This window comes from Rhinoraja longicauda, chromosome 27 (assembly GCF_053455715.1).
Source record: "Rhinoraja longicauda isolate Sanriku21f chromosome 27, sRhiLon1.1, whole genome shotgun sequence".
Classification (NCBI taxonomy): domain Eukaryota; kingdom Metazoa; phylum Chordata; class Chondrichthyes; order Rajiformes; family Arhynchobatidae; genus Rhinoraja; species Rhinoraja longicauda.
Genome location: NC_135979.1, coordinates 17461402 through 17488038, shown reverse-complemented (window position 1 = coordinate 17488038; position 26637 = coordinate 17461402). Strand labels below are relative to the sequence as shown.

Here is a 26637-nt window from a genome sequence, read left to right as displayed (position 1 = left end):
CATTTAACACTGTTGATGTTGGATGTAACCTTCACCACCCACCTTGATATTCCCAATGTCCCTCATCTACAAATTGGCGCAGCCTATTGTCATGGTGCAACCTCTTAAATGCATCCAAGCCACCTGCTTCCACTCTCAGTGGTAATGAGATCCAGATTCACACTGAAGTTTCCTTGGGTTTCATGGTGATGTCAATAACAGTGGTTTCTATGTAGAAACAGAACTGCAGATGCTAATGCACAAAAGGACATAAATCCTGGAGTAACTCAGGTCAGGCAGCATCTCTGGAGAACATGAATAGGTCAGGACCCTTAATGTCACCAATCCATGTTCTCCAGATACTGCTTGATCTGCTGAGTTACTCTAGCACTTACAATAGTGGTTTCAAGTTGTGTTCTCCCCATAAGTGGAAACACTGCTTCCAATTCATCAAAAAAATTAATTTGAAAGCCTAATACACAGCTCTTCAGACTTTTCTGGCATCGACATCATCTCCAAATGTAACATATTGCTTATTAAAGAACAAACATGTAATTGCCTCATATGTTTAAGACACAAGTGTAATACAGGAAGATTAACATTCATGGTGTGTAAATGCCATTGGTGTCTTCCACTACATTCATCCCAGGTTCTTGTTCCTTCACAGAATTTGCTACCAAATCAAAATTGCTTCTTTCTGTCAAAATGCTTCACTTCATGTGTGTTAAAATTTTAACTTCCAATTCTGCAAACATATAGTCACAAGATATCTTGGATGTGTAAATTAAAAGCATCCATATTCAAGTCACTAAAAGCAAGGATATTAGCACTGGGAAAGATTACTCAAATGCAAAAAGCATCATAACATTTCAAAATACTGTAGGTTTGGGATATTTCAAGTGGTCCTGTTACTACAGTTCAGAGAAATTTACAAAAGAGGACATGCCATCTAAATTGCAATACATTTTCTTGTAATATGGTAATATCCCCAGCAAAATGCAACTTACTTCAAATTGGATGCACTACTTGCACTAATATTATTGCAAGAATAAATGTTTGACATTATCCTTGGTTAAAAGAGGAACACCAAAATTATAACCACATTGATAGGTCATCATACAATCAAGCATTTATATATATAATAAAAGTTCCTGATCCAAGACATTGTTTGCCCAATTCCTTTTGCAGATGTTGCCTCACCCGCCAGGTTCCACAGAACTCTTTTTGCTCAGGATTCCAGCAGCTGTCGTCTTTTGTCATCAAACCATAGTGCTGCACATTCTGGCATTATTAATTCCAAGATATTAAAAAAACATTTGGATAATTTCACCAAGCCCACTGCTCCTCACTACATTTTTCCAATTTCTATTTGAGGGTTACTTTGAAAAATAGCCGTGGTCAGGAATAAAATTTAAGTTTTGTTAAAAACAGATTTTACATAACCCTTTCACATATACAAAATTGAGAATCAGTTGGTATTGTATTTGTTTAATGAATTTCAATGAAACAAATGGCATTGAATGGCGAATTAAAGTAACTTTCTTGACAAAGGCATGGTCTCCACAAACAGTACATCTATTACATGGAACACAAATAGCAAATTTGACCTCGACAGAAGGGCTATGATTTGCTATGTCGAGGGGCAATAGCTTTGCCACTGTCTGTTCTGGATGTTAGGTAAGCACACATTCTAAAGTCATGACATTCCATGAAAGTGTTTGAAAGTGTTTAGAACAAGTGTGTTCCTTCTGCTCTTTAAAACCTAGATCTCAGATTCCAATATGTATTCCAAACAAACACCTATGAGAAAACTAGTTCTAAGCACTGACAATTATTTTTTAAACTCCCAAAAATTAAAAAGCTACATACAAGTCTCAATGTTGACCTTTATTCTGTCATTTATATCCAGCAAGTAAACTTGCTGGATGTTCTAATGCAACAGGAATCAGCCATCACTTTATACTGCCATTATTTTGTGACCTCTGTAATACTCTGGGGGAAGGTACCACAGCAGGATTGTAGAAAAATTAGAAGAGAGAAAGTAGAAAGTATAAACATACAGGAAAGGTTTTAAATACATGCACACAAACATTTGTGTTACTACCACCAAAATCAACTTACTAAATTCCTCTTTGTAATCTCCCACAGTAGGATTTGCAGAAACCACTTTCAGAAAGCAAAGCTCACTGTTCTAGTTACAGCAATATTTATATCTAGCATCCTCATTTTAGCTTTTCCCTACGATAAAGTTTCAAATTACAGTGTAAAGGACTTGAAGATAAGAGGTGTGCCCAATCGCAACCCGACAGATGTAACTCTTTTTTGACCTAATTAGCTCAGGACTTTAAATTTTCCATGTAAGTTTAGAAAAGAGTAAAATTATTGAATGAATTCAGTGCATTATTTAGAAAACTCCTGTTGCAGTGATTTTTTAAAAATGGGGCTCTAGTCCAATTGGAAAGAAAATCACTGAGCACAACTACAGCCTGGAAATACAGAATATTCTGATTTAAAATGACATTAGAATCATTCATACATGATGTATTGGATACCATTGTGGAACTTGAACTTTTGAGAAAAAGGATATTGTCAGGGGATACAGGCAGGTACAGAAAGGGCAAGCATATATAAACAATTACCAATACACTGACCAACCTGATCAATATTCACCCCCAGCCCATTCATTCAAGTAGCCCTGGACTGTACTGTACTTGCAACCGTTATCACTAGCGCTAATAACCAAAATTTTGTTGTTCCAGTTACACCACTGAAAACTGTAACATTGATCTTAGCGTTCAGGTGTAACTAAATAGTCACGATACTGAATGACTAAAGTTATAATCTTAACTATCCAATTTCAATGGTACAAGTGTACTCAAATCATGTAAATGCCATTACCATTAAATAGCAAAAATGAACACAACTGAAAAGCATCACTATAATACAAATCATCCTAAATTACCCTTCACATATGCAGCTACATGGCAAGGTGTCAGAAAAATGCAAGCTCCAAACTCAACAGCATGCTTCCTTTTATAATGAACATCACAATGAAAATATGTGGTTAGTCATGCAAAGGAGGTATGCAACTGCCAATATGAACCCTCATTATACAAAGTAACTATGTTTTCATTAATAAAAACACTAATATCACTGATAATGAATATCTGAGAACCTTAACTCTGACAACCGAGGCCAAAAACAGGTTTACCTGGCTGTTTTCATAAGGCCACTAGATTTATTAACAGAAGTCAACTAAACCATGTAGATTTTTTTTAAAACAAGCAAACAAGCACATCCAAGACTATTGCATGTTACAAAATCAATTTGCAAACAGGTTTTCAAATCCCCAAGTTTCAAAATATTAAATGTTTACATCAAAAAAGGATAAAGGAGATGTCTGGTGTATGTCAAGTTTTATTTTTTTTAAACTAAGCTTGTTAGTACTATACAGGGCAAAAATGTACAAAGAGCAAGGTAAAAGTTGCACTTTGGTTAGGTATGCTTTTAAGAAAAAATTAGAATTCATTCTAACTAAACTAACCTCATTCTCTTCTTCCCACCCCCACCCCACCCCAAAGGGATTGTGGTGACAATTGTCTCTGCAATGCCACTATTCATTTTTGTATCTGTTAATGGGATAGTGAAAATCCCTCACCCCCACAGTTTGGATACAGATGATCAACAGCTGGATTTGGAGTTCTCTGAGATTAAGCGTTCAAATTAAGTCTGCACTATACCAAATTTCTCCAAAATATACCAAATAATCCGGTTTCTGAATTTTTGCCTATGGTTCTCATGCATCTTGAGATCAAATACATTGTATTTGAAAGACAGCAAGAAAATCATACTGACCAAGCTCAAGCCCAATACCAGTGAGAATTAGAAGAATCTTCAGCTTAAAAAACAGTTCACATCTTACAAACCTACCCCATTCTTAAATGTTGGCACAAATTTAGAGCCAATTTAAAACTGCTGGTGCACATGGTAAAAAGGGTTACATTCATTTAAACAGATCACCGCCACAAAACAAGGCTTAAAGAAAAAGCACAAGGGTATTTAAGGCCATTTAGACAATTTTAACCAAAATACAATGACAAACATCAGTTTACAAGTGATTGTTTTTCTTCATTTTCACAAGGTAAAGTTGGTTCCATCAAACTCTTGACACAAACCACTCCATACCCAATTTGAAACCAGATCATCCATTTGGCAATACCTATGCGTACAATTCCTGTGTGATCAGCCAGTTAACCACGAAAGAACAGGTAATATTTCACACCGAGTCTGTTTCAGTTCATCTGTGGAATTTAAATCCTACTGTAGTTTACCCAACTCAAACTCTAAATCCAATTACTTGATTGGATACGCACATACCACCTGCAGTCAGGTAATAACAATACAAAATGTTTGCAGCTGACACTACTGAATAAAAAAATAAAATCTATTCTACAAGGGAGATTTCTGCAGGAATATTGTAGTGCACTATTTTTCAGATCAGAGAAACAAATTTCTACTTTAATGACATTCAAAATTCAGACTAAATCACTTGTGACAGAACTTTAATCCTTTCAAAAAGGTTTGAAGGTAACATTCCCATTTTCAGTGCCACTTCTTAAAAAGGCAGGTTTAACAACTGTTGCTTGGTACTCAGCTTCTTGAACTGGAAATAAATGGCAGGTTATTCTCACAGTAGCAGAGTTAGCAGTTTCATTTTTACAAGAGGTAGGGTGGGCCAGCGATGAAGAGTTAAAATCCCTCAAGTTGAAGTTGGGAAAAACATGGCACCAAAACGAGTTTTCATAAGTACAGCAGCTGACTCGAGGTGAAAGCCAACACCCATTCAAGCACAAAATGCTTCAGGACACATCTGCAAGAAAAGAAAATAGTTATGAAATGAGGAAAAAAATCCAATATTTAGTAATGTCCCCATGACAATAGGTGCAGGAGGAGGCCATTCGGCCCTTCGAGCCAGCACCGCCATTCAATGTGATCATGGCTGATCATTCTCAATCAGTACCCCGTTCCTGCCTTCTCCCCATACCCCCTGACTCCGCTATCCTTAAGAGCTCTATCTAGCTCTCTCTTGAATGCATTCAGAGAATTGGCCTCCACTGCCTTCTGAGGCAGAGAATTCCACAGATTCACAACTCTGACTGAAAAAGTTTTTCCTCGTCTCAGTTCTAAATGGCCTACCCCTTATTCTTAAACTGTGGCCCCTTGTTCTGGACTCCCAACATTGGGAACATGTTTCCTGCCTCTAACGTGTCCAACCCCTTAATAATCTTATACGTTTCGATCACAGTTCAATGTACTCAATCAAGTTCAAATAAAGGTTACTGCAATTCATCATGCACATTACTGTATATGTTTTATGCTACTTTAAAGAAAACAAGGCAATATTAGAACTTCATTATCATAAATTAGTAGTGCCAATTGCATCTACTTGCACAAGATTATGGAAAGCAAAATGCAGAAACCAGGAACAGAAGGCCACCCAATACCTTAAGGCTGTGCTGTCATTCCATATGATCATGACCGATCTGCCCCACATCTCCGTTCTGCGAGCCCCACATAGTTCTTAAATCCCTGATCTATTCTTTAGGATTTAAAAACCCTTGAATGTGCAGCATTCGCCTTTCACTTTGGGGCAGCACAGTGGCACAGCTGTAGAGTTGCTGCCTTACAATGCCAGAGACCTGGGTTCGATTCTGACTCTGTGCAGTTTTTCTACCTTCTGTGACCGTGTGGGCTTTCTCCAGGTACTTTGGTTCTCTCCCCTTCCCCCCCACTACATTTCAAAGACGTGTAGGTCTGTAGGTTAATTGGCTTCTGTACAGTGCCCTCCATAATGTTTGGGACAAAGACCCATCATTTACTTATTCGCCTCTGTACTCCACAATTTGAGATTTGTTAAAGAGAAAAAAAATCACATGTGGTTAAAGTGCACTTTGTCAGATTTTATTAAAGGGTATTTTTATACATTTTGGTTCCACCATATAGAAATTACAGCTGTGTTTATACATAGTCCCCCCATTTCAGGGCACCATGACACATGGCTTCACAGGCGTTTGTAATTGCTCAGGTGTGTTTAAATGCCTCCTTAATGCAGGTATAAGAGAGCTCTCAGCACCTATTCTTTCCTCCAGTCTTTCCATCACCCATGGAAACTTTTATTGCTGTTTATCAACACGAGGACCAAAGTTGCGCCAATTAAAGTCAAAGAAGCCATTACGAAACTGAGAAACAAGAATGAAACTGTTAGAGATATCAACCAAACCGTCGACTTACCACAATCAACTGTTTGAAACATCATTAAGAAGGAGAGCACTGGTGAGCTTACTAATCGCAAAGGGACTGGCAAGCCAAGGAAGACCTCCACAGCTGATGACAGAAGAATTCTCTCTGTAAAGAAAAATCCCCAAACACCTGTCCGACAGATCAGAAACACGTCAGGAGTCAGGTGTGGATTTGTCAATGATCACTGTCCGCTGTTCAAGAAGACTTCTTGAACAGAAATACAGAGGCTACACTGCAAGATGCAAACCATTGGTTAGCCGCAAAAATAGGAAGGCCAGGTTACAGTTTGCCATGAAGTACTTAAAAGAGCACAGTTCTGGAAAAAGGTCTTGAGGATAGATGAGGCAAAGATTAACTTATATCAGAGTGATGACAAGAGCATGGAGAAGGAACTGCCCAAGATCTAAAGCATACCACCTCATCTGTGAAACACAGTGGTGGGGGTGTTATGGCCTGGGCATGTATGGCTGCTGAAGGTACTGGCTCACTTACCTTCATTGATGATACAACTGCTGATGGTAGTAGTATAACGAATTCTGAAGTGTATAGACACATCCAATCTGCTCAAGTTCAAACAAATGCCTCAAAACTCATTGGCCGGCAGTTCATTCTACAGCAAGACAATGATCCCAAACATACTGTGAAAGCAACAAATTAGTTTTTCAAAGCTAAAAAATTGTCAATTCTTGAGTGGCCAAGTCAATCTCACCCGATCTGAACCCAATTGAGCATGTCTTTTATATGCTGAAGGGAAACTGAAGGGGGCTAGCCACCAAAACAAGCATAAGCTAAAGATGGCTGCAATACAGGCCTGGCAGAGCATCACCAGAGAAGACACCCAGCAACTGGTGATGTCCAAGAATCGCAGACTTCAAGCAGTCATTGCATGCAAAGGATATGCAACAAAATACTAAACATAACCACTTTCATTTACATGACATTGCTGTGTCCCAAACATTATGGTGCCCTGAAATGGAGGAACTATGTATAAACACTGCTGTAATTTCTACCTGGTGAAACCAAAATGTATAAAAATGGCCTTTATTAAAACCTGTGCACTTTAACCACATGTGATTTTTTTTCTATTACAAATCTCAAATTGTGGAGTACAGAGGCAAATAAATAAATGATGGATCTTTGTCCCAAACATTATGGAGGGCATTGTATATTGTCCCTGATGTGTAGTATAGAACTAATGTGATTGTTGGTCAGCACGGATTTGGTGGACTGGAAGGTCTGTTTCCGCAGTGTATCTCTAAACTAAAACAAAACATTATATTATAGAATATAAAACCCAAATTGCACCAATTTCAGCCAATCCATTCATAGCTAGTCAGGTTTGAGGGAAAAAGGTGCTCTTTATTCCCCCTTTAGCTTATCTCTTGATTGCAATAATTTACACAGTGGTGGTCCACAAAATGCCATCTGCTCTCCAGTACTCCAAAAACAGCTAATCTTCTTTCATACAGAAGTAATGGATGAACAAAACAGAGTTTAAGCAGAGGGAACTGTTGGCAAACCTACTGCACAGGACCTCATAATTAGACTCACTGTAGATCAAGTACATATCATTATCACAGCCACTATCACGTATGAAAATCCACAGGCAACTGTGCTAACCAGGCTGAACAAATATATTTCAGCCAAGGATCAAAGCCAGGAATGACAAGCAGTCTGTTGACACCTGGTGGGTGCTCTGTTTAGATTTTGTGCATCAGCTTTGTTTCAAAAGATGCTTTCCTGGAATGTAAAGACATGAAAACTACCTCCAGAATACTTCTGAAACATCCACTCACGTGTCAGCTCCATAAGTGACTATTGTAGTGGAAAGAGAAACGATTAATGTTTCTTCAGAACTGGGAAATGTTAGATATGAAGTAAATTTGAGTTCTTTTGAGGGTGAGGAGCAGAAAGACAAATGTATAGATTGAATATCAAGTGGCGGTGCTGACGCCGAGTGAAAGGAAGGAGGTAAAGGCTTGGCTGGAGGCATAAAATGGTGACAATCTGAAACAGATGACACAAAGCATCAACTCTGTACAAAGATGCTGCCTGATACACTGGATATTTTTTTTTCTACTTTTAGATTAAGCATTAATATTTTGTTACGAGATGAATTCTGCCCAAGTTTGTCCTTCTATCCATTTCATTTTCTGGTGGTCATTGAACAAATCAATCCTTGGCTTTCTTTCTAATTCTCCCTTCAAAATAAATATTTTCTGCCACACCATTTTTGAAAAAAAGAACCAAAACGAACAAAGTACAACTTTCACAGCTCTCAAGCAAAATTTTAACTAACCCCTTAAATATTCTTTTCAAGCTCACTCATTTTTGTTGCAACCTCGACTAATACTTGTGGTAGCAAACTTCATATTCCCACTGCATTTCCAACTTGCAATTATATCTTAAGAATCCTAACTACATGGACACCAAATTCTCAGTTTCAAAGGCCATTTTCTGCTTACCTTTTTTTCTAGATGCAGAATAAACTACTTGCTTAACTGTTACCCAATTAATCTTCTACCATCTAATTTCACCAAGATCATCCATAAGATGCATTGCTTTTATAACATCTCCCAAAAATCCCAATCAATACTTCCTAGCAGAATAATGCCAAGAACATCACCACCAAGAAGCTCTGCTCCAAGTCACATTAGCCAAAACTTGGAAAAAAAACATTCATTAGAACTGGGTCAAAATGTAACAGGTTTGGGAGAGTTCCCTACCACTCATATTGTACCAGTTCAAGGCAGAGGTCATCACCATCCTGAAGAGCAATCAAGGATGGACAATCAATGTTGACCTGTGACACCCACACATAGAATAAAAAGTGTTAAAAGAGATAATGCGATGATTGAATGAACCAAGCAATCCCTTAATGAATGGATCCCAGTGCACTGCAGAACTACAGGTTACAGTAACATTCTTGGTCCAGAACACACTACACCCTAGCTAAGATGTTCAAGAACAGAGAGGCACTGATATCTAGCAAACTGGGGAGGGGTATGAGGGATTGCCCAGTCTACAAAAAAAATCCAAAATTTGCCCTACTCCCAAACATAGAATTACTCAGCAGTATTTTAAAGTTCCATCTGCTCACCCAACATAATCAAGTCGACTTCAAGAATAATTCTCTATCCCTTGATCAAACATGACCAAACAAGCCGACTACGGGTGAAAATGGCCATTCTTGTAATCTAGCAGAATTTGACAGCAAGAAATCTCAGAAGCAGAAATCAAGAATATGGAGGAAGTTACTCCAATAAATGACACTTTAGTTTCATATCAATACTGCAACAAGAATCTCAAAATATCCAAGGCCTATTACAATTACTTATTCTAGAGTGCAAAAACACAAAATTGCAATGGTTTGCTAATGATTGCAGTGCAATACTTCATTCAGCTCCTTCTTGAACAACGAAGAGGCTCATGCCAACAAGCTGCAAGCCCTGAACATCCAAGCCTGGCTTTTGGTCAAGTTATGTTAACTAGTTTTCACAGGGTTTATCATCAATACACCTGTGATATCCAGCAACTACTTCAATACTGTAGACGACTAGAAAAACTTCAGAAGCCACATGGCTGATGCACTGGCGCACTCAATCCCTTTAATTTATACAGTCTATGCTAATCGCAATGGGATTCTTTGCACTTTCCCTGTAAGTTACAAAAGCAAGAAATATGCAACTTGCAGTCATACTGGACCAAATTCTCTGACTAGCACGTTACCTTCCAGTCAGAACACCCAACCCTGACAAATACATACATTGTGCCAGTTGCTGGGAGCATTTCACCGTGTACAGGTAATCAACTGAAAGACTCAGGCATATCCCATTCAGATGGAAATTCTATCACTGAACTAAGTCAAGTGCAATAATTATGTCACAACTGAGACAATATGTTTCTTCAGAGGGTGACAATTTTTTGAAATTTTCTACCACAGAGGCTGAGGTTTAGTCATTAAGGTCGTTCAGAAACACATTTTGATAATTTTGTTTATTAAAATGGATCAAAAGACACAAGGATACTGCAGGAAAATGGTATTGAGGTGAAATCAGCCACATTCTTAATAAGGGCCAAATAGCCTACTCATGCTACTATGTATTCATCACACAATCCCACTTGAAAGCATGCTTATCACAAGGACTAGAGTGCCCAAGAGTTAATTCAATAGATTACTACCATCCCAAACCCGCACCCACCCATCCCCCACAATTTTTTTTAAAAATCATGATTATTAAACAGAAACTTCACTTCTGGTGACTTTGTTCTCCCAGTGCATGATTTCACCAAATTCGGAACCTATTTGGGTCCAAACTACATACAAGTATATTTCAAATATCACTGATTTAAAGCTAGCTGATATACTGCTGCTGAAAAGTTTAAATTGCTTTTCAGCTTTCATAATTTGAACTGCAAAAGTTAATCCACAATGGTCAGTCACATTGTGACCATCAACTGAGCTCAGAATGTGAAGGCAAATTACTCTTTACTTTCACATCTATCTGATGAGTTTTTTTAATTCAAAATTACAAAGTTCACAAATGTCCACTTACAGCTGGCAGGTCGTTCTCCATATCGTCTCATAATCTGGTCATGTGTGAATTTCACAAAAGCATCATATTGTTCTGAAACAAAAAGCAAATATTTAAACTATTCCATAATATAACCCAATTCCAACAGTCTAATAAGATTTATTTAAAATTGTTTGGAGTTGATTCAACTGAGAACGTTACAACCTTCACTATGCACACTAATCCATATTCCAATCAACAAAACAGATTGGTTAGTTATGGGGATTGCCAACATATTTGCACATTTTTCATTACAGGTGTTCCTCAACTTACAAACACCCGACTCACACACAGCTCTTACATATGTACAAGAATCTGGGAGTCAGAGGGAGAGTGGGTGAGTTATCCAGCTGCCACAGGCAACTTCTGTCATATGGGAATTCTGTTCACAGCCACGTTTCCAAGTTAGTAAGTGCTCGGATTATGAACAGATCTTAGGAATAGATTACTGCTATAACCTGGGAAGGACATTGAAAGATTTGAAATGTTTTTATACGAGTCTTTAATGGTCATATTCAATATTGATTTTTTTACCTCAAGCCGGAACGGAACAAATGCTCTGAAAAGTTGTCCTTTCCCATACAAATTTAAATATCCACAGGCAACTATGCTAAAAATGTGCATTTTGAGTGGGTCAGAATGAGCAAGGGAAGCTTAAACACCATTGACCCATTATCAAAAAGTTCTAGGATTTTTTTAATTCATAGTTCAGCTGTGAATGGGCAAAGTACCAACAAAAAAATAATCTAAACCGTTATCTTGAACAAAATGTCACATTTCTTCAAAGGGTAAATTGTGTTTAATGACTGAAACTGCATCGTCTGAATACTGCACATTAACAGGAAGACATAGGGGAAGAATGCTTAGAGACTCAAGAATAACTGAGTAGGACAATTCCTTACTTCTCTCAATTTTACATTAAAGTTACAAAACTACAAAGTGAAAGGGAGTGGGAAATTTCAATGAAGGCACCAAGGGCAGAGTTCCTCTTTCAGTGCTGAATGGCTACTCTACCATTAATTAAAACAGGCTCTCTCAGCATAACTTCAAATAAAATTACAGATTAGAAATCAAAAAAACATTTCTCAAAATAAAGATTTGATACTTGTACTTGTCCAGCAAATTTACCCTGGTGGAAAATCTAGCATCACGAAGGAACATTCTAGTTCACAGCTCGCTCTTGTTCACAGGGGTGGTGTAGTGGTAGAGCTACTGCCTGACAGCGCCAGAGATACGTGTTCGATCCTGACTATGGGTGCTTGTCAGTACAGAGTTTATATATTCTTCCCGCGACCTGCTTGGGTTTTCTCAGAGATCTTCGGTTTCCTTCCACACTCCAAAGACATACAGGTTTATAGGTTAATTGGCTTGGTATAAATGTAAAATTGTCCCTAGCGTGTGTAGGGTAGTGTTAATGTGCTGGGATCGCTGGTAGGCGCGAACTCGGTGGGCCAAAGGGCCCATTTCTGCATTGTATCTCTTAACTAAGCAATAATACAAAAATCTTGACCATGAACATTCAAAAGTCCAAACACAAAGATGTTTATTTTTTATAGTTATAGTTTAGAGATACAGTATGGAAAACAGCTCTTCAGCCCATCAGGTCCATGCTGAGCATCAATCACCTGCATAATGATTCTTTTTTTTTTAATCTCCAAAAAAATGCAGAAAATGGCAAGCATCATTTTCAGGAAAGTGAGATTAAAGATATTTCCAATATAATTTAACATTGAACTGCAAACGATTTCCTGTATTGTACATTTCAGTAAATGACCTGCTGACAAAACAGCTTCAACAGAAAGAGAAAAAATATTGTGGCTTTTTTTAAACAATTTTGATTTCAGTAGTGACCGCAACTGACACTCGCCATTGTAACATTTTCTTCAGTCTTACCCATCTCATGTGGAAACAACTTATTGGCTCTCCAGGTTATGTATTACTTTTGTAATGCTTTTACCTGCAAGTTTTGTGTTAAGAACTTGTTCATATTCCTCCCGGATCTTGCTTTCGTGGTCTTTAAGGAGACGCTCACAAATTATCCCAACCTGTCGTAATGTGAACAATGGCTGATCTTTCTTTGATAATGTACCTATGAAGGAAAAAAATCTCAGTTACATATATGCATTTGGCTAAAGTCAGTCAGTGGCCATACCTCTGATAAGGTCTTTTGTATGATTTTAAGCATTTTCAGTTTTCGTTCTATGTAATCCCAATGTAATTATGTAATTTAATTATGATATGTAATCCCAAATAGAATCATTTTTGCAAGGAAATTTGGAAACTAAGATAAAGCAGAGAAAGACAAACGACAAAGTTAATAAATGACTACTGACAAAATAAAGTTAAAGAAAAAGGGAAAAGTTAAAGTCAGGCTATGAAATAGACTAGAAACTAATAAAGGGAATCCAAAATAAGTCTGCAGGAACAAGGGAAGCTAATTGATTGGAGACCAAAAAAGGGGTTTTGTATGGAGGCAAAGAGCATGGCTGAAGTTGTCAAATTATTTGGATGTCTTTATCAAAGTGGCAATACCAAACAAGCGCAGCCAATGGCTGTCTAAGATCAAGACCATTTTCTATACTTGAAAACAGTGAACATAGCCCAGATAGGATGCACTATTAAGAGTAAAGGTAATAGAGTTTCCAGAAGAGTTCACCATAATCTCCCAATCCTACCAGGAAACAGAAGCGGTATGAAACAAAGGGTGCAAGTCGAAATCTGCAAATAACAGACCAATTTAACATTGTTGGCAAGGAAACCTTTAACGGTTCATGAAAAATATTAATTTGAACATTTATAGTGCTTGAGCGCCAGCATAGAGACCTGAACAATTGCAAAGAAGCAGAGATCATGTAGACATTCAAGTGTGTTGATGTAAATGATCACAAGATTACAGGATCTTGGGGTTTATAGAGGCACAACTTAAAATATTGTATCCAATTCAGATCAATCCATTTTTCAGAAGATCTTGGGTGTTAGAGGGAGTAGAAAAGATTAACACATTTAAATGACAAAGATTTATCAAATACAGTATATTTGATTGCAGTATGTAAAAAGCAGACATTTGACAAAGTAAATTGAGGAAATGTGATTTTACTAGAGTAAGATTTAATGACCAAAGGATGGAGCTGCAGCAAGACTTCCATTGGTCCATTCCAGGTGCAAATGACAATTAAACACAAGAGTCCAATCTTTTAAAAACTGGCAACAACTGAAGGTGCATCAGCAGAAATATTTAAGTGACTGGGTAGATATGATCCAAAACATACACATTTCATTGTAGCCAAAATGAAATTGGGTCAATTTGAAAGAAAGAAATATTCATGGATAGGAGCAAAAATCAGAAGTGAGAGTAACTGGATTGCCCCAAAAAGAGTTGGCAAAGAATTAGTGGGCCCATGTCTTCCGTTAAAACAATTTTATAAAACAATCAATACATATATCCTGTATATTCTCCTATATATCTGCAAGACCAAGCGCAAGCTCGGCGATTGTTTCGCTGAACACCTCAATTCAGTCTGCCAAGGCCTACATGATTTCCCGGTTGAGACCAGAGTTTATTTAGAGATACAGCATGGAAACAGCCCCTTCAGCCCGCTGAATCTGCACAGCCCAGCGATCCTCGCACACTAACACTATCCTACACACACTAGGGACAATTTACCTCTATACCAGGCGAATTAACATACAAACTTGTACGTCTTTGGAGTGTAGGAGGAAAGCGAAGATCTGCGACAACCCACGTAGGTCACAGGGAGAACGTACAAACAAGTACCCATAGTCAGGATCGAACCCGAGTCTCTAGCACCGTAAGGCAGTAGCTTTACCGCTACGCCACTGTGCCACCCAGAGGTTTGATGGAAAGCAGTTTGAGTATTGGAGTTAAGTTGATTAAATACCAGAGAAGATTAAAATATTTCAGATATCTTGCTTACCCGGTGAACTTGGTGCATTTAGTAACAAATTGTTAGATGATCCCTCAGCAGAACAGTTCGTTTCACTTTGATTAAAAGTTCCTTCTAACTGTCGCCTCCATTGGAAACGGCTATATTCTTGCTTGATGTTCTGAAATATTTGTTCTGAAATTTCAATAGGAAAAAGCAAAGTGAGGAAAAATAAACTTGAACGAAAGTTACATGTCACAAGGTCAAATATTGATGTAAGTAAACCATAAATACATCTATACAATGTTTATGCTGCCCGTTTAAAAGGTAAGCCCAGCACACGATACAAATTAAAAAAAATAATTTTAAGTTTAAGTCAGGTAGTGCCATGGAAGTTAAGCTCTGTACTAGTAACCCAACTCAGGCAAATAGGCTGATTTTAGAAATGAGGGCTATTGAGTAGCCTTGGCAGCTGAGATATTTGAATTTGCAAAAATCTAGTCTTGGAAATGTTCACATGGAACGAGTGAATCAGCCTAGAAATATACCTGATTCATTAACGTCCCTTAGATCCAGATTTTAAATAAGTCTGAACATGCAGCAACGTAGTTAACCCGGAATGGCTTCACATTTGCACCACCAATAAAATAGTAAAGCTAAATAAAACCAGATAGCCCATCTGTCATGGGCCTAGGTACCAGGTTTGGACAGCCCAGACCACCTTACAAAAATCACCCTCACAAATATCTGAAGACAGGTATCCAAATTGGGAGAACCACTTCAAAGAAAAGTGAAGCATCTGGCAACTGTACTTAAATATAGCTAAAATGTATCAGACTCACCCACAAATTGAAACTTTCCCGAAAGAACAACAGGACAGGTTCACTAGATGAAGCAACCGTAGATGCAGCAAGGAGCAGCCCTGGAAATCCTCAACATCAATTCTCAACCTCAAATTTCATGGCATCAGGTTAAACATAGCCACCAGTTTGAATCTGCAGCAGGTAATGAAGGAAACCCTACTGGACCACACCCTCACTTTAACCGTGACAAAAGCATCCATATGACAATATTGGTATTTAAGCCATGAATACCATACTGATGATCCACCGTGGGTTTCTCCTGGGATCCATGTTTACAGAACCCCGTCTTCAAGGAATTTGACTCCACACGGTCAAGAAACAACTGAGAACCTGATAAAGGTCTTGTGACTTGCCCATATTCCCAAGATAACATTGGCAACTTGCTAACTAGACTGACCAGTAGAATGGAGCAGTCTAAAGGGTCCCAGGCTCAAAACATCACCCATCCACAATGTCAAGAGATGCTGCCTAGCCCGATAAGTAGCTCCAGCACTGTCTTTTTGACCAGTAATGCAGTTCTGTAACTAAACCGAGACAAATTGAACAATAACCTGTTCAAAAGGTTCGTTTTGTATTTTGCCAAGCCCACTTAGTTCTAAACCTTGATCCAAGATTGTGTTCTAGTAAAACTGAAATCAATGAATAAAATGAAAGTGGGAAATGGCAGGTGTTCCTCAGGGCAGTCTCTATAATCTATACCTATAATCAGGCCAATGATGGAAACATTCACTGATGATTGCATAGTATTCGATTCAATTTGCAACCTCTCTGCAAGAGAAGCCATCTATGGCTGCATGCAGCAAGTTCTCAACAACATTCTGGGCACAAAAAAGTCGAGCATTGACCAAAGCCACACAAAATTCAAAAGAGCATTGCTATGATACGAGTCAATATTTTGACAATACCATTAAGCAGAAACTCACTGGACTCACTACAGAAGTAGTGGATACTAAAGCAAGCCCGAGGCTGGGTGTACTCCAGCAAGTGACTTGACTTGACTCGCCAACTGAAGCAGTCTTCCCATAACTACAAATCAGGAATGAGACAGAATACTCTGCAACCAGAATGAGTGCAGCAGTAACACGAGTACTTGACAAGCAGCTTGCTGGAATGGCACTCTGTTAATCAATTGACTGTCTGCCATGTGCACCATCTACACAATCCTTGGCGTCTACCAAGGAGGGCAAAGGTAGCAAACACTGATAATCTATAATCCCCTCCAAGTGACACATGATCCCAACTTGAAAATATAGTTTCCATAGCTTCATTACTGGATTTAAATACCAAAATTCTAATCAACTGCACTGGATGCACCCACAAAGAGATCTGCATTTCCTATCCTAGCTATTGCCTTTCGATACCAGTACTTTCTTTCATCTTCCAATCAGAAATACTAACCATCTGCAGGAGCATATTATCAAATTTTAATCCCTGCCATTTGAAAAAGTTACTGGTACAATTATTTTGTCCACTTAGCCGACTTACTATTCTTAATTTTCTATTCTTATTTTGGATTTGCATCTGTGATTTTATTTACAGTTTTAATAGCTTTGCAATTCAACTTCATTTTGTTTCCTCACTCATTTAACACTAGCAAAGAGAGCAGGCCATACTTGTGGTCATTTGATCACTACATTGGATTCCTCATGAAACACAGTGTTCCTTAAATGAAGTTGAAGCAACCTTTCACCAAATTCAGTTCTTGATCTTTTAAAGTCCATCTCCCCTTATCTCACACCTTTATTTTAGTTATCAGAACAATACTCAAGTACATGTTACAACAGGGAATGAATGACTAGTTTCACACTTTTCCACCAGGCAGCTTCCTAGCACCTGGTCTGCTCAACTCTTCCATGTGACAAGTAGCAAATTTGACATTAACACTTGAAACCAACATTGCCTGAACTAAATTTGTTTCTCTATATTTTGCCACATGCAAATATTCTTGAATTTGATTTAGTTACACTGAATTCAACCAAAAGCAAAGCTACAGGTTTGTATTAACTAAACACTTTAATAGTCAAAGTCTCAACCCAAAATGTCACCTATTCCCCCTCTCCAGAGATGCTGTATGTCCCACTGAGTTACTCCAGCATTGTGTCTATCTTCGGTATAAACCAGTATCTGCAGTTACTTCCGACACACTTTAATAGTCAAATACCTACATTGGTTTTAACTTTCGAACGGCATTTCCGATCCATGTACAGTGTTTCCTTGAAACATTGCTTTTGGAAGCTAATATAGAAATTGACAGATATACCTATTATAAAGATCCCATACAATTTGAAGACCAGTAGTGAAGCTTCAGCAATTTAAAAGATTTGGAAATAACAATGGTAAATATTGTGCAAGAAGGAACTGCAGATGCTGGTTTAAACCAAAGATAGACACAAAAAGCTGGAGTAACTCAGCGGGAAACGTAGCATCTCTGGAGATTGGCCCGTTTGTTGTAAATAGATTAAAATGTGTTAGACAACATCGTTACATGGAAAGAAAATGATTGAAGAGTTTACACCTCAATGGGTTAAATTACTTCATCGTTAAATGGGATATATAGTGGCTCAGGTTTCTCCAAATCAAAATGCCTTACTCATCCACAATCCAGAGAAACCTAAGCAAAAGATGAAAGGTCATCACCCTAAATATTAATTCTCTTTACAGATGGCTCATGAGTTAATGGACATTTTCAGCATTTTTTGTAATTGAATTACAATACAAATAGATAGAAGTGTTAAAGAGGGCACATTATATGCTCGCCTTCATTGGCCAGGGAATGGAGTACAAGTCAGGAAGTAGCTCAGACTTTTGTTTGGCTGCATTTGGAGTAGTGCGCAGAGTACTGGTCACCCCATTTCAGGAAGGATGTGCAGGTTTTGGAAAGAGTGCGGAGGTAGTTTACCAGAATAATGTCTGGGTTAGGAGGTGTTAGCTACAAGGAGATACACAAAATACTGGAGTAACTCAGCGGGACAGGCAGCATCTCCGGATAGAAGGAACTAGACCAAGTGGACCCATTGGGCCCAAACCTCTCCTGCATTGGTGCAGCACCCTCTCCTCCCCCACTCCCCTGATCCCCCTCCTCCCTTCCCCCTCTTGTGTCCCCCCCCCCCTCCTCCATCCACCCCCCCCCCCCCCCAATGGAGATGGATTTAAACTTTAAAATGTGAATAACTTAAATGTAACACCGATTCCAATGAAACCTCCCATTAGCACCAAAGGGACGACGGTAAGGTGGGCCTAAAATTGTCGCGCTATCGTGTGCCGTTTTGGCTGTAGTTCAGGAACAAACAGCAAGAGTTTTAGTATATAGATGGGTGACGTTTCAGGTAGAGACCAGACTCAGACTACAAGGAGAGTTGGACAAACTTGGATTGTTTTCTCAAGAATGTCAGAGGTTGAGGGGAGACTTGAAAGTATATAAAATTATGAGGCGTATAGGATAGATGTGTCAGAACCATTTTCCCCAGGGTGGGAATGTCAAAGACTAGAGGGCATAGCTTTAAGGGTAATGGGGAGGGGGTGAAGAGAATAGAGAAAGAAAGGGTGTAAGCTTTAAAGGAGTTGTGGAGGACAAGTTTCATTTTTTACAGAGGATGGTGGTTGCCTGGAACCTGCTGCCAGGGGCAGTGGTGGACAGATACAACAGAGGCGTTTAGGATTTTGGATTGGCATGTTGATATGCAGGGAATAGATGCATGTGGATCGCATGCTGGCGGGTAAGATTCCTTTATTGTGGGCCACAGGGGTAGCTCCTGTGCTGTACTTTTCTACATGCCACACATTTGTTTTGCTTATGGTTTTAATCAAAAGAATTGCTCAAATTTAGGCACAAGGACAAAGGAGTTTAGGTTAGTCCCACTTCTCCGATCTCCAAATTTCTATTGGTTATTGCACTCAAGTACTTTTTATTTTAGATATGAGAAGCGTTTGTCCTTTTTAGCTCGCTTTCAAACAGCAAGTTCATTAATTGCTGCAGTCATCTTGAGGGCACATCCACCAGTGGGTTGGCATGTTTTGAGATTTCGACCCAGCAACACATGAGGAATGGCAATTATACTTCCAAGTCACAATAGTAAGTGGCTTGAAGGGGTCTGTGCAATTGGAGTATAGAGGCAGAAAAAAAGTTTTTTATCTCAATTTAAGGGACCATTTAAGATTTAAAAGATAGCAGTGGAAAGAGAAGATGTACACTTGAACAAAACAAAGTTGAAAGTTGAACAATTCCCTTGGCATTTTTTTATCAAAAATGTCACTCAACATGAAAGATGCATTATACAACTTCACCATAAGATGCTGGTTAACACTGAAGATAGAAGTAAAATGCTTGAGTAGCTCAGCAGGTTAGGTGGCATCTCTGAAGAAAAGGAATAGGCTGTTTCGGGTCAAGACCTTCAGACTGAGTCAGGGGAGAAGAGAGAGACTTTCAGAAAGCCTTCGACAAGTTCCCACATAGGAGATTGGTGGGCAAAATTAGAGCACATGGTATTGGAGGTAGGGTACTGACATGGATAGAAAATTGGTTAACGTTGACAGACAGAAAGCAAAGAGTGGGATAAATGGGTCCCTTTCAGAATGGCAGGCAGTGACTAGTGGGGTACCGCAAGGCTCGGTGCTGGAACCGCAGCTATTTACAATATACATCAATGACTTGGATGAAGGGATTAAAAGTACCAATAGCAAATTTGCAGATGATACGAAGCTGGGTGGCAGTGTGAACTGTGAGGAAGATGCTATGAGGTTGCAGGGTGACTTGGACAGGTTGTGTGAGTGGGCGGATGCATGGCAGATGCAGTTTAATGTGGATAAGTGTGAGGTTACCCACTTTGGTGGTAAGAATAGGAAGGCAGATTATTATCTGAATGGTGTCAAGTTAGGAAAAGGGGACGTACAACGAGATCTGAGTGTCCTAGTGCATCAGTCACTGAAAGTAAGCATGCAGGTACAGCAGGCAGTGAAGAAAGCCAATGGAATGTTGGCCTTCATAACAAGAGGAGTTGAGTACAGGAGCAAAGAGGTCCTTCTGCAGTTCTACAGGGCCCTAGTGAGACCACACCTGGAGTACTGTGTGCAGTTTTGGTCTCCAAATTTGAGGAAGGATATTCTTGCTATTGAGGGCGTGCAGCGTAGGTTTACTAGGTTAATTCCTGGAATGGCGGGACTGTCATATGTTGAAAGACTGGAGCGACTAGGCTTGTATACACTGGAATTTAGGATGAGGGGGAATTTTATCGAAACGTATAAGATTATTAAGGGGTTGGACACGTCAGAGGCAGGAAACATGTTCCCAATGTTGGGGGAGTCCAGAACCAGGGGCCACAGTTTAAGAATAAGGGGTAGGCCATTTAGAACGGAGATGAGGAAAAACCTTTTTCAGTCAGGGAGTTGTGAATCTGCGGAATTCTCTGCCTCAGAAGGCAGTGGAGGCCAATTCTCTGAATGCATTCAAGGGAGAGCTAGATAGAGCTCTTAAGGATAGTGGAGTCAGGGGGTATGGGGAGAAGGCAGGAACGGGGTACTGATTGAAAATGATCAGCCATGATCACATTGAATTGCAGTGCTGGCTCGAAGGGCAACTAGAGGTATCTTCGGGGAGAGGGCAACTAGAGGTACCTAGTTTCCCTCTCCCCTGACTCTCAGTCTGAAGGGTTTCCATCCAAAACATCACCTATTCCTTTTCTCCAGAGATGCTGCCTGACCCCCGCTGAGTTACTCAAGCATTATGTCGAATCTTATTTCCAATGCTGGTCTCACTTCTGTGACAGCAGAAATTGCTGATCGAGTAAAGGAAAACATTTTCACAAATGAGACAATATTCAATGAGTGAAATAGCCAAAACAACAGGCAACACAAGGGTCTTGGAGAAAAAGAAAAATACCCCAGAATTCACCATACTGAACATTTTATAAAGGATTGATTGTTTTTTTAACCAATTTCCTTTGAAGCTCCAAATGCAGACATGGTAGTGCTATAGCATTGATGTTTATGATGTAAATATTTTTGCACAAGAAACAGGTTGCTGCTTTGTATTTTTCTCCAACAAAATATAATCAGTCCTTTCGAAAGACACAAGGTGAAATCTGGAGGTGTATGTTTTGATACAAGATCGATGTGTTGCCAGTTGTTTTAGTTATTTCATGGCATTTCAGGTTTAAATTAAATGTACCAAAACTTCAGATATTAACTCATTACTCCCTTCAAGACTCTTGAATCAAGAGTCATTAAAGAGTCAATAGTCAAGATTCATTAATCTTGAAGACAGCTCTTCATTCTCCAGATTAATTATGTTAGAACATATTAATAGGATTTCAATCTTTTAAACGTTAAAAGTTAACAAAATTAAATGTGTTCATGATTCGGCAACACATGAATAATACAGCTGATAGATTAATGATAGCAATTACTCAGATCTGTAAAGCATCTTTACTTAGAGAAATACTAATTTTAGGCACTAGAATGTAATTTCGAAAACATCAAATGTGCTGCGTTTAAAAAGCTATTTGGCAAGATGCCAAGACTAGCTTTGAAAATGAACTAGTTGTATAGATATACATAGCTCCAGCTTAAAGAAAATTCAACAAATAATTGCTTCCTTATTTTATGTACTCAAAATGCTTGTACAGCACTTATGTCTTGAGACAGTTACATAACTGAACAAATCTCAAAATTAGCAACAGACAAGCGGATTTTTAAAACAATGCCATCTCAATGGAATGGGTATATTATGGGATTTTACTTATTGCACATTTATCAAAAATAAATACAAAACAATACAGTATCGACTTTCGCCTTTCCATTTAAGCCCACGAGTCAGTAAACAATTATAGCTTCAGGCTAAATAAAATTGTTAACAATAGCAATCATTTCCTGTTAAAATTATGAATGTATAATATCAAATTTATGGACTATACTAAAATCTTGTTTAAAGAATGTTCCAGCCGGAAGATAAAATTTAAGACAAATATATTCACCCTTGTTGTTTGACACATGTTCACCATACAGCTAAATACAAAAGATAATGGAAAAATCCAGACAACGGACACAAAAGAAACAAATAAAACTACAGTTTATGCAAATAGAAAAAAGGTCAAGCACATAAAATAGTTCAGAGGCATTTAGGTCTACAGGTAGGGCAATGTCAAGTGCTTAGTGACAATAATGAAAGAATATTAGAAGACAACCGTCTAATATCAACATATAACAAAGGTAAAAATATGAGACTGGAGATGGAAAATTCTGACACGAAAGAAGAAACTGAGAAAGCAAAATACCAAGTAAAAAAAGAGATAAAAACTGCAGGGCTATAATTTGGAATTTACTTCAGTGCCAAATTATAACAAGTATAAGATCAGGAAAAATGCGGAACGGCATCCTTAGAATAATAACAATAAACCAAGTTTCCATGATGGAAGATGCCATTTTAGAGACATGCTCAAAAAGAAATGCTAGTTTAGGCATCTTCCATGACCATTTCAGGTCAGCGGTGCTACAGTGTAAGGAGTACTCTGCTCCAAAAAATTTAACACTACCATTCTCTAAACAACATCTCCACCTCCCACACACCAAACGAACAGTCTGCTCGGGGCCAATTCTGTGAAAGCACATGCAGGGAGGCCATTGCCACAAAGTTAATCTCATAATCAAATGCAGTTTCTAACATAATTTACTTCCCTCAAATGTTGTAGCACATACAAAATTAGATAACACTGCTGTGTTCAAACTTGAAAAAAATTGCAGTGTAAAAATAGGATTTTGCTGTTACTCTAAAGCACACTAATCCAACAAACACTTTGGGTTCATTAATGCTTAATATGTAAATTCACCAATTGCACAAAAACCCAACATATGTGAATCTGCACAAAAACTCAAAATACATCAATGAACACTTCATACTGTGTTTAAAGAAATACAGACATGTTCCATCAAGATAGCAACAATCAAATAAAAATCCAATTGGTTAAACATATTCCACCAATCAATAACGTGGCTGATCTGTTCGCTCAACTAATTTTCTACATATGTCCCACAACCAAAAAAATAATAATAATTTTCCAATATGCTCAGTATACTTCTATGGTTCGCTTGTGGGAGGGAATGGCAAATGATTACCACTTCATGTGGAGGAATTATTTTTTCCCCAAACGGCTGACGTTTTTGAGACCGTAACCCTTAGTTCTGGACATACTCGCCCGAGAAACCACCAACTTGCTGAACACTCTTTGCAGACTCCACAGGAAATTTCAAAGTGTCAATCTTCTACATTCCAAGAACAAAGTACTAAAGTTCAATTAATCCTCCTAGAGCAATCACACCATTTCAGAAAACTGAGTCTTTGCTGCACTTCTAATTGTTCTCAAGTTGGGGAGACAAGCCCCATACAAAATATTCCAAGTGACATCTCACCAAAGTCTATATAATCAGTGCAAAAAAAAATCTACTGGCACCCAATTTATTTAAGGGAAACATAGATTTAACCTTAGCTACTTTGTAAAAAAAAAAGACAAAAAATACAAGGAACCCAAGCCCCTATGGACACCAATAACATCCAATCTTTCGCTATTTCATTAAAATCTTCATTTCTTTTTACTTTGAAAATCAGAGTACATAATCTCAATGTTCCACGTATCCCATGGTGTTACCCATTCCCAGAACCTGTTCATATACCCCAGAATCCGTTCTGCATCCTCTTCGGAGCCCACACTGCCATCTAGCTTTGTATCATCAGCAAATCGCTCATCTCAAAAACAAAACAACCATTTTTAATCACAGATTGATTGGTCCTTGTTTCAGTTTAACGCAATATACATACGCCTATAATTATCCTGAAAGATCCGTTGGCTCCACTTAAAAACTGACCTTAATTGCCGTGTACACTTGGTTACTAGATAACAAGATTGTAAGACAATATTTCACGCGAGTCATTTTCTTTTCTTCCTGTGTTGCAAATATTACTACGCCAGCACACTAATAAACAATAAATAAAAGGCCTCAATTGTGTTTTTTAAACATTACGAGGGTAATTACGACACCCAGTACAGACGATAAAAGGAACAAAGCTGGGGGACCGCATTTCAGCACCCAAAGTCCTCACGTCCCTGACAAATGGTATATTAAAATACTGACTTATTCGTGTGAAAATCCTCCGAGGTGTATGTAACACCGATCAAAGACAACTCTAAGCGAAAATGGCAGCCATTTCCGAGTGGGTGGCAGTGAAAGAAAAGAAATGATCAACTGCATCGATTTTTTAATTTGCAAATCATAGTTTAACTATGGCAAAGAACGTTTTTTTGGGGGGGTGTTTTATTTTACAAACCCGGGTGCAGGAGGCTCCACGACAAGAAGCTGAGTTGGAATGCAAGGTTGGAGTATTCCCTAGGAAGCTGCACCCTCTATCACCCAGGCGTATCAATGCCGGCTTTTACTGCCATTGTCTGGCCGTGCCGTCGCTCTGTGGCTGTGGCACCGCTTTCCCTTCCCTCGCTGCCTTACCTGGGGTGAGTTTGTGCGCTGATGAGCTCTCTCCTCCAAAGGCCGCCGCCTCTGTCTTCAGATACTTCTGGGGTGAAGGTGTCCCAGTGCCGGGCCCTGTTAAAGGCATGCACCGCCTCCTCTTGGGCGACTGTGGGCTGAGCAGGGCGTCAAACTCGACGCTGCGTTTGAGTGTGGCCCCGCACGCCATGATCCGCCGACACTAACTTGCTTCAAACGCCCAGAGCTTCGCGACGCCGACGACCCGGGAAGGGAGAGGGGGCAACGTCCGACCGCTCCGGGGGCCCGCCCGCCCGCTCGCTCACCAATTAAAATAACCTACTGATAACCTTCTGATTTATCGTTCGCGAAGGATGGGGATGGTGGGGGGAAGGGAGGGGTGGATTTCTGTAGAAAACAAAGGCTGGGGGTTGGTGGGGGGGACGGGGACAGTGGAGTGAGGCCGCCCTGTCGGTGTGGCGCTTCCCCCAGAGCCACTCGCAGCGTTGGCTCTTCACACAGTAATGGCGACTCCGGCCGCACTGCCCGCACCAGCCTCACCCTCAGCCGCGCCGCCCGCGTCACAATGCGGCCGGCGCCACTCACTGCCCCTGCGGGGGGAGGCAGCCAATACGCAGGCAAAACACACCAGCCTCAGCCAAACCTGCTGGCCGCCCACACCCCACAATCACATCCTTAATTACTAACAACCCCATCCAATATTCATTTCCTGAACTTAAGGGTTAAGTTCTGCGTGATTGTCTACCTTTAGATTTCACCTCCTCCCCTCCCCTTCTCCCCTCCCCTTCCCTTATCATTTCCAGGTCCACTATTAAAGAGACAGGAACCGTCTGCAGGCCTCCATAGGCTGGGATCAGCATTAAAAGTCCTGAGTTCCACCCATCTCCCAATTTACTTCAAAACTAAACACTTGAGGAAATCTATTGCATCACTGAGACATATAGTAAAAGTGTGAAACTGTCCTGAGAAAAGTAAGTTTGCAAGGCTTATCAATTTACACCTGCTAACTTCCTTCAATTGGATGGTTAAAAGCACGTCATCACCTTTTTTTAGATAGAAACATAGAAAATAGGTGCAGGAATAGGCCATTCGGCCCTTCGAGCCTGCACCACCATTCAATATGACCATGGCTGATCATCCAGCTCAGTAACCTGTACCTGCCTTCTCTCCACACCCCCTAATCCCTTTAGCCACAAGGACCACATCTAACTCCCTCTTAAATATAGCCAATGAACTGGCCTCAACTACCTTCTGTGGCAGAGAATTCCACAGACTCACCACTCTCTGTGTGAAGAAATGTTTTCTCATCTCGGTCCTAAAAGACTTCCCCCTTATCCTTAAGCTGTGACCCCTGGTTCTGGACTTCCCCAACATCGGGAACAATCTTCCCGCATCTAGCCTCTCCAACCCCTTAAGAATTTTATATGTTTCAATAAGATCCCCCCTCAGTCTTCTAAATTCCAGCGAGTATAAGCCTAGTCTATCCAGTCTTTCTTCATATGAAAGTCCTGCCATCCCAGGGATCAATCTGGTGAACCTTCTCTGTAC

The 26637-nt window shown here is 39.4% G+C and overlaps 1 protein-coding gene across 2 annotated transcripts; it reads right to left on the bottom strand.

Annotated features, from left to right (window-relative positions):
* Positions 1–1434: 1434 nt before the first annotated feature.
* On the bottom strand, positions 1435–25642 carry akirin1 (akirin 1). Of its 2 annotated transcripts, XR_013548999.1 has the most exons (6): positions 25090–25642; positions 14789–14932; positions 12811–12942; positions 10836–10907; positions 9006–9082; positions 1435–4849 (listed from the first exon to the last, which is right to left on the bottom strand). XR_013548999.1 is itself a non-coding variant. In XM_078423382.1 (5 exons), the coding sequence occupies exons 1-5, from the start codon at positions 25277–25279 to the stop codon at positions 4839–4841; spliced, it is 549 nt and encodes a 182-aa protein (XP_078279508.1). In that variant the 5' UTR covers positions 25280–25641; the 3' UTR covers positions 1435–4838. The 2 variants fall into 2 exon arrangements, 1 of the variants encoding a protein (XP_078279508.1); XM_078423382.1 differs by lacking the exon at positions 9006–9082 and having other exon boundaries at positions 25090–25641.
* Between the last annotated feature and the right edge of the window lie 995 nt (positions 25643–26637).